At 48.3% G+C, this 8958-nt stretch overlaps 1 protein-coding gene across 12 annotated transcripts; it reads right to left on the bottom strand.

Annotated features, from left to right (window-relative positions):
• Nucleotides 1-462: 462 nt before the first annotated feature.
• Nucleotides 463-8409, bottom strand: FAM110C (family with sequence similarity 110 member C). Of its 12 annotated transcripts, none has more exons than XR_009544178.1 (4): nucleotides 7313-8409; nucleotides 4602-5078; nucleotides 3015-3600; nucleotides 463-524 (listed from the first exon to the last, which is right to left on the bottom strand). XR_009544178.1 is itself a non-coding variant. In XM_060169647.1 (2 exons), exon 1 carries the CDS (start codon nucleotides 8305-8307, stop codon nucleotides 7342-7344), a length of 966 nt encoding a protein of 321 aa, XP_060025630.1. In that variant the 5' UTR covers nucleotides 8308-8409; the 3' UTR covers nucleotides 477-524; nucleotides 7313-7341. The 12 variants fall into 12 exon arrangements, 4 of the variants coding, with proteins under 4 accessions (XP_060025630.1, XP_060025628.1, XP_060025629.1 ...); XR_009544180.1 differs by lacking the exon at nucleotides 463-524 and having other exon boundaries at nucleotides 639-3257; nucleotides 3349-3600; XR_009544177.1 differs by lacking the exon at nucleotides 463-524 and having other exon boundaries at nucleotides 639-3600.
• Nucleotides 8410-8958: the final 549 nt, after the last annotated feature.

Genomic DNA, 8958 nt, shown 5'->3' with positions numbered 1-8958 from the left:
GACAGTTCTGAACAGTTACAATCAGAGGTTTCGACAGTCCCCGGGGGCTTGTCCATGGTCTTCGTGGAAATACAGGGTAAACTATTCTCCAGAATCCTGTCTTCGGATGCTTGTGTGGATTTGTGCATAAGCCACTGCAGGACTGAAAAAGAAGCTGGCCTGGCTTAGCCGGATCAGCTAGAGACTGGACTTCCCCACTGGCTCAGGCCTACATCTCCAGTACCAGCAGATACAGAGAGCAAACCTGCTGTACGTAGTTTGCCTTCACCAAGGAGTTAACTAATGGGAAAGGTTACAAACTATACTCTCATTTTTATCTTTGGACCCAGTTTACAATGATAATATTAATAAACCATGAAGGAAAGAAATTTAAACAAAAGACTGATGAAACAAAGAAAACCAACGTGCTAAACATTCAAACTGTTTTTATTGCATTCCATCTCCAGGGAGAACTGGAGACTTCGGACACCACATGGCTCTCCTGGGTCAAATTTTAGAATGCGCTCCTCATTTCTACTGATAATCTGCTGAGATGATATTAGGAAAAAAGGGAGAAAGCCAAAGATTTGAGTAATTATAATAAGCAGACTCTTGCTTCAGTTTTTTCACATTGTACAAATTCATAAAGTAATACTACAAATGATAAAAAATACTTTATTTCTTTGATACAGAATATACAATATTACACTCATGTCGCAAGAAGCGTGCAGAAAACATGAACTCTATTCAGAGACAGCCGTAACAATTGTCTGGGCCTGATATCTTACGGAATCACCAACTACAGCACTGCACCTTTAACCCACTGAAAAGGGCAACGTTTGATAAATCCTTCTTTGTATTCCAGTGTCAGTGACCAGCAGTTTAGAAACTGTATGCATCAGTATATAGTGAGGAAGCTTTCCAGTTACATAAATACCTTTCACTCTGAGGCATTGCTGATCTGTACCCATGTATTAATGAAATAGATACTACCAAGATATTTTCCATGCTGTAGCAATAATTTTTTCTCTCCATCGTGCTTAATCTTATTATCTGAGAAGCTATTCTTTTGTGAACAAAAGAAACTATTTTGCCGCAATAGTGAAAAGCAATTACAAGCTTTTTCATTCAGATTGAGCTACACAGTTTGATTTTCTCAAAGTCACTCAGCAAATTGGGGTAATTCAGTGAGGAAAGGACCTCTGGCCTCCAACCACACACTCAGGCCCGGAGCTTAGGCATGAATCTGAACGGACAAGAGGGAGCGTTAACCCATCCTGCTGGGGTCTGGGGATACCCTGTTCCTGACAGCTCCTTCCAGGAGTCGCCTCCACTGAAGTGCAAATGCTTCTCAAAGATCTTGGTGCTTTTAAATGGTAACCAATTTGTTTTTCTCTTTTTCATCTATTACACGGATGGTAGAGTCCGCACCATTTTGATCTCAGATAAATCTGAGCTAGGTTTCGGTTCATCCTATTCTGACAATAGAAAGTCACATAACAATTTTACTTAAAGCATTCACATATAAAATTAATGGAACCTGTAAACAAGGGAACTGCATATATGAAAAGGTCCTTTAAAGAAAACTCCTCTCATCTTTGACATTATCTTTAAACTAAGTGTAATCCAGTGAACAGCAGAACAGCAGCATTTTTAAAAAAACAACAGGGAAACATTTCTTAGAGCAGGGAATCTTTGTCTTTCTAGAGACTACATTGACAGAGGTACATCCATCAGCCAACAGAGCCTCCCCAAATGCGCATCTGTGTTTTACTTGAAAACAAATCCCTAGAGTACAGAGCACTTTATAGAGTAGTGAACACTCTGCTTACAGTCAAATTTGGAAATTCAATTAAACAACATACAAAAAGATAATCAAGGAGAGAATGATTTAAAATTATCCTGATAAAAACTAAAACCATACGGTGTAGGAAAACTATTTGAAGACCAATAACTATGTAAAAATAAATATTTAAGTAATTCAAGGACATATTCTCACAGTAAAACAGTTACAAAAATAGAATACAATATTAAACAAATACATGAATATATCAAAATTGGTTTATAAAATATTTTACCACTGAGAAAGCTATTTCTCTTCCCTCTCGATTCTTCTAATAATTTTATTCTTGAAGGGACATATTTTGACAAAACATTGTAAGCTTTGACCAGGTGACAAGTTTTCTTTGGGTCGTCATCATCGATACAAAATTCCTCCCAGAAGTTTCTGAATCTGAAATCTATTTACTCTGAGTGCCATGAGCTGGTTCAGATTTAGGGTCACAGTAACTCCTTATGGACACCCAGAGGCTAACCCTTGTCTCAAACACACCCTTTTCAGAGAAGGGTGAAGTGTTGCCAAGTTTGGAATGATTGCCTGATAGGTGGGTGTGTGAATTAGACCAGAGAGCAGGGCACATCACTTGTCATGAGTCCATGTTCTGTCTAAACCGAGGCTTTTTATCCTTTTGGAAGCTGGGAACAAGAGAACCATGGAGGCCCATATTCTGAACGGTGCTGCAGAAGAGGACCACTGCTGTTGATCTGAAGGAAGGAAGCTCCAATATTCTTCTGCCAACTCTCAAGGAACTGTCCAGGTACAAGAAAAGGTTTCCGAGCAGTATTTCAGCTCTTTATCTTTTACTGGTACCTCTGCATGTCTACAACCCAACAGGAGTGATGTTCACAGAATGACCTTGCAGCTCTCAAGTGGTTTTAAAAGTGCTTTCTGATTCATTTCATAAGATGATCAGTTGCACAGTTTGGGAATTCACTGTAGTTTACGGTGCAGTGGTGCTTAGAAATTGAGGTCTACGTGTGAGTATGCAAGTGTGAGCATGCGTTTGCTCTTTGTTAGCCATAGTATTTGTGTAGAATATAACTTCTTATGATCACAGAACTTTGATTTAAATGGTGCCAATCCATCCAATATGATTGAAGAAGTAAATACCGTGGCATTCGTGTTTGCTTTTCATGCTCTTTGCCTTTTTTCTTTTTAAAATTAATTTAGATATCATCAAAATGTATAATTGTACCTCTTTGTCAGCAAGCCACTCAAAAAGATGCCCTTGAAAATATCTCCAAGCAGTTTTTCCCTCTTCTGCTGCTCTCTGGAAGCAAGGATAGGTCCACCTAACACAAGAAAATATCTTCCAGAGCTACAGCTGTGTCATAACAGTTATAACTCAGCTAATTTCCAAGTTCTATGTCCCCATCTTCTCCATAGCACTTCCAACCTTCTGAAATTGCTTAGGCTTCTTCAATGGCGTGCTTTATTCCTGGGAAAACAGCAATCATATGGACACCTGGGTACACTGGACAAAACCTGGCAGTGAGGATGGCCCTGGGGTCCCAATCAACCAGACGTACTTCAAGGAGTCCCCACTGTCGGGAAGGCTTGCTTCCTGAGGATAAGGAAAAAGCTGTCAATCAACACCATTCTAGGCAAAAGTTATAAAGCCAAGCATTGAACTACAAAGTCTGGTCCCTGCAGTTTTTGGTTTTGTGATATTTTCTGCATTTTAAGCATCTCCTTTGCACATTTTAAATTTTGAAAAGAAATCAGTGGCAAAAGCAGCTATCATCTGGTTTCTCTGCATGCATCTCCCCGCAGGCCTTTTTCTGGGGAAGTAAAGAAAAATTTCTTTGAATGTTGATGGGTAAGGCCAGCGCCCACTAGCACAGAGCTGGACAACAAAACAGAACACAAAGCAAGCAGTACAAATAAATTTTTAGAGGCAAACAGATTCTTTGCTTTCAAACACAAATCTCTCTAAAAGGCCCAGGGGCTGGCCTGAAGACAGAGTAGGTAGCCTTATTACAGCTCAAGCCACTAGCTTACCTAAAATGCACTCTTAGTTGGTGACTACAGAGCTTCCCAGCTAGTCAAAAAAGAAAGCAGCAGAAATTCAGGGGTGTCCCAGTTTGTTTGCGCTATCTCCCCACGGCATCTTTGCAGATGGTGAGACAGTTCTACCCCCTAGCTTTCAGTTGCCCCACATCTATCAAAGAGAAATGTGAAGAGAGCTGGAGATGTCTGAGATTTTTGCCTTAAAACCGAACAATGTTTAGCCCTAATTAATTCAAAGGGCAAGTTACCATTCTAACAATTTTAAGATCGGTAACATTTATTTGTGCAAAAGATAGAAAACCGGAAACCGAAATTTTGGCAGGCCTATCATTTTAATGAATTGAATGACAGGAAGATGACTGAACACCAGTAGACAGAAGAGCAGTTTTCAGGAATTATACACTGGGAAACAGAATACCAAAATTATCCACATGTAACTATCTATCACTAATGGATCCCAGCGGGACTGCATGCAGATTCTACAAGTCATTCTCCAGCTCTGATATCCTCAGTTTTGGAAAGCAAATATTTTTACTCCATGGGGTAATAAATTTGTGAACCTTTTATTTAATTCTGGATGGGATATTTTTATTTTCCTTTATGATATCTCTATCTAGCAAGGGGACAAAACCCTCCATATAAAATGTTTTCTTTTTTCACTTAGAAAGCATATATTTGTTCATCTCAAATTTTCTGAATTTTCATGAAATCTTAAAATGAATCCGTATGGACTCCAACACAAATGTCCTGATAAACTAGAGAAAAATTACACCTTGTAGTCTTGCTTCCACAGCTTCCAGAAGTTATGGAATTAATCTCGGCCAAGTAATCCTGTGGGAAAAGGTCAGCTGCATTTTGTTCAAGCTGCCAGAAGACCCTCACCAATGAAGGCGAAGGGTCTAAGCGCTCTCCTGGCTCTTCTTCAGAGAGGGCTTCGTGTCTGCGAATGGCAAGTTGAGGGGCCGTGATCATGGGCAGACATCGTCCCAGTCCCAGTGGAGCTGGAGAAAGGACATGCATTTCTTCCTCACAGTTCTCCGAGCAGCCAGCCCTTAGGTGTCCTGGGTGGAAGTTCAAATAACCTGAGCTGTTTTGGGTCTAGGAGAGTGAATTTGTAGAGAAAATCTTTACAGTGCTGGTGATTGCCAATGACATACAGAAAATTGGGCAGGTTCCGTGTCAATTCCATCTCCCTTCTCTGAGCAGTAATATGAAACAGCTCAGGATACAGGTGACATCCGACCCCCACCTGAACAAACAGGGTTATGTAGAGGGAGGGAGAGGGTGAGTGAGTGAACCTCTGTTCTTCTGCAGAGGCTCACCTGGCCAGTTTCCTAAACCTGTGTCACTTTCCCTCTTGCCTCAACTACTTCTCTGTCATAAAAGTGAAAGTGCTTACAGGCTAGCCAACCTTCTTAACTCTTACACAGACTCAGACCTAAAAGGAAAGGTTATTTGGAAAGTTACTTCATGGACTGAATCCTAAACTCCCTCTCAGCTTTCACACTGGAGCACTGGGTGAGCGCTGTGGGTGAGCACTGGGTGAGCACTGGGTGAGCACTGTGGGTGAGCACTGGGTGAGCACTGTGGGTGAGCACTGTCGGTGAGCACTGTGGGTGAGCACTGGGTGAGGTGGGGCTGGGTCTTGATGGATCAGAGGACAGTGCTTTTATTTTTTTGGTGTCAGGTTTTATTTTGGTGTGTTTGTGCACCACTGTGTTACTTCAGCACTATTTGCACCACCAATTTCACCTACACTCTTTGCATAAAGTACAGTGCACTCTGGCCACTTGGAAGGGGCTTATTTGTAAGTTTACTTTTTACATACTACAATAAACGACAGTTTTTTTGTTTTCCTTTTCTGGGTTTCAATCGTGCAACACAGACATACAGATTACTGACTATGTGGAATCATAAAGCGTAGAGGCTGGAAAGCATCTGCTATCTACCTTCGTTTTATGGACAACGAAGCTAGAAGTGCGGGAGTGGTTGCTACCAGAAGCACTCCCCACTCCCCACTGAGGGCTCCATCCTACACAACATCCCTCTGGGACATGCTGGCCTCTGCAGCTTCCTTCCTCCACATCAGGGTGTTCATGGCCAACCCTAACCCTGGCCAGCATTCACTCGTCTCAGTTCCCAGCACAACTGGTGAAAAGTACAAGTTAATGTGTGCTTTTAGTTTAAATTCTGACTGCCTATATACATTCCTTGGGGATTCAGCCTAGTGGAAATGCAATAATCCTCAATGAACTACAAGGGAGCACTTAAGTCATGACCCCTCTGAGTTCAAGAGAAACAATGAACTCCTCTGTTTTTGCGAATTGTCACAACCGTACCAAGACCATGGCCACTAGGGGAAGTCAGGCTTTTTCCAGGCCTCAGACACAGGTGAGCTGTGTGCATCATGTCTGTGGCAGACTCCCCACCACGCTGAAGACTGATACTGTGTGTTCAATCAGACATCTCAACGGCAGAAAAAATACTTCCACCACGTGAATTTCACAAACACCTGTAGCAGGTTGTCAGTGCAGGGTCAGAGAAAACAAGATGTTGCAACGTTTAAAATCTTGGCTCCCAAAGAGAGCCCTGAAAAGGTACCTTCCCTTCTCTCTTCACCAGCCCCGGAAGTGCTCTTTCCACAGAGCTGACAGTGAGGATAAGCACTCCTTAGCTCCTCAGGGAAAAAGAACTTCTTGCGATCAACCCTGAGCTACTGACGCCCAAGGCGAAGAAATTTACCTCCCAAATTATCGTCAGAGGCAAATAAAATACAGAATCACTGCCAAGCAGGACTCTAAGATGCTAGTTCCGATCTCGTCCAGCTCCAGTTCAACAAACCGAAGCTCCTTCCTGTGAACTACACTGCAGCGGCTCTCCGCAGGAAGGTCTCAGAACAATTTGAACAAACTTTAGCCAAATAAAGATCTCTGCAGCTAAATGAATGTCAAACTGCTGACAAGATCCTGTAGAGAAGTTCTCCTCCCTCCCACTTGGGTAAAGGCCTCCAGGAAGTGCAGAGCCTTCCTTTCTGCTGGAGGGGAGATGGCAGCCCCACCCCAGGGCCACAGGCTGACCGGTCAACTCACATCAAAGCTCTGGATGCCCACAGGAACTGGGGCTCTCAGGCTATGTTCAAATCAGGATAACTGCTGAGGTGTAAAACCACTTCCTAACTGAGCATTTATAATCCCAGTTTCTCCACTTTTCACAATAATAGACCAACTGGGATGGTGTTACCTTTCCAGGCAGCCAGAAACCGCACACTCAAAAGATCAAAAGAACTGGTGCCGGCCCTGCGGGGACCCGGCCCGGCGGCCCTTCTGCTCTTCAGCAGCGGCCACGCTGACGCAGGAGCCTCTGCGTCTCTATCGCTAGGGTCCCTCGCTACTTGAGAAGGCTGGATCTACCCGGCTCGGTCACTCCCCAAGCCCTCACAGGCACGCCGCACACACACCCCTCCCGGCCTCTCTGGACGCAAACCTCGGTCCGGGTCTCCCGGGGCGCAGCGGTCACGCCGGGCCCTGCAGCCCCTGGCCGGGGGTCTCCTTGGCCTTCTTACAGGTGTACAGCCACTTGATGATGCGGGCGTTCCTCTCGACCACCGAGGTGGTGCTGGGCACCTGCTCCGTGAGCTCTTCTTCCTGCAGCCCCTCGTCGCCGCCGCTGTGCCGGGAGAAGCCGCTGTCGGAGGTGGCGACGCTCACGCTGCGGACCTTGAGGGCGACGACGTCCGACCCGGCGGAGAAGTTCTCCCGCCCGATCGCCTCCACCACCTCGGGCTCCAGGCCGCAGTACTGGAAGAAGGTGTCAAATTCGGCCAAGGACGCGGAGTAGCGCGAGCTGAGGTCGGACTGCGAACGCTGCAGCCCCCGGTGCCTCGCCCCGAGCAGCTCCGGACCCCGGGGCGCAGCCGTAACTCTGGAGGGCGCCCTGACCGGCGGGGCGGAAGCCGGGGGCGCGGAGGGCCCCGGCACCGCGGGAGCCACGACGGGGCCGGGTTCGGTCGGGGCGGCCTCCTGGGCGCCGGCCCCGCCCTCCCCTCCCACCCGGGACGTGCCGGGGGACCCCGGCGTCTTGTCCTTGCCCGGCCCCGGGAAGAGCTTCTTCACCAGGCCTCCCCTGGGGCTGTCGGCTCCCGACCCTCGGACGAACTCGCATTTCTGTCGGTAGATAACCAGCGAGTCCGGCCTCAGCGGCTTCCGCGCTATGGCCCTGCGCGCCACCGCACCGGGGACGCGCGCCGGGGGCCGAGGGTCGCCCGCCTGCCCTTCGCTCGCCCCGGGGCCGCTGCCCTCGCAAGCCGGGCCTGGGCCGGCTCCCGGCGGGCCCCGCACGTACTTGGAGCGGTCGGCTGCCAGCCTTTCCACCGCGCTCCTGCGCGTCGGCCCCGCCGGGTCCTGGGCCCGGGGGGCCCCGGAGTCCCGGGACAGGAGGCGCTCGCTCGGGGGCGCGTCCAGGGCTGGCAGGGCGCGCATCCTCGGGGCTCGACAAACTGCGGAAACGCGCTGCGGCCGCGGCGCCCGTCAGGCCGCCAGCCAATTCCGAAGTCCGCGAGTGGTGGGGAGCGGCTCCCCAGTTCCCGCCGGCCAGTCGGGAGCCTGGGCGAACCCGAGTCCGCGCGGATTGGCTAGTTGCCTGGGTCCCCGCCCCGCCGGCTCCTCCCCGCCTGTTCCCGCCCCCGCCCCTCACCGCGCGCCCGGTTCCCGGTTCCCGCCCCCGCCCACACTGGCTGCGGGCAGCCAGTAGCCTGGAGGACTGCGGGTGGACCTGCCCCCAGGGGGCTGCGCGCGGAGCCCGGCGCTCCGGAGCTGGAAGGGCCAGTCTGCGCCACAGGGCAGAGGAACGGGGAGGGATCGAGCTGGTTCAGATCCAGGTATCCACCGCCTCCTCCCAGCCTGGGAGTGCCTCGGGTCCCCGTTGGACGCTGGCATTTCCGGACTGGGGGAGGGCAGAGCGGCTCACGGCCCCCCCACCACCCCGGCAGGTGTCTCGTGTCCTTTGAACTCTTAAAGTGACCTCAGCGTGTTTGGAAACTTCTGACTCTTTAATTTCCTAAATCTCTACCTGAGCACTACTCTTAACTGTCAGAAAGAAAAGTCTATAAACAAGGAAAGGAAACGCGTCGC

This window comes from Lagenorhynchus albirostris, chromosome 13 (assembly GCF_949774975.1).
Source record: "Lagenorhynchus albirostris chromosome 13, mLagAlb1.1, whole genome shotgun sequence".
Taxonomy (NCBI): Eukaryota; Metazoa; Chordata; class Mammalia; order Artiodactyla; family Delphinidae; genus Lagenorhynchus; species Lagenorhynchus albirostris.
Note: the sequence above shows the minus strand (reverse complement) of the source record. Positions and strands in the feature narration are given on the sequence as shown.

What these genes read in the sequence shown, in the direction of transcription:
- FAM110C (XM_060169647.1), bottom strand. Translation starts at nt 8,307, where the DNA reads ATGCGCGCCCTGCCAGCCCTGGACGCGCCCCCGAGCGAGCGCCTCCTG.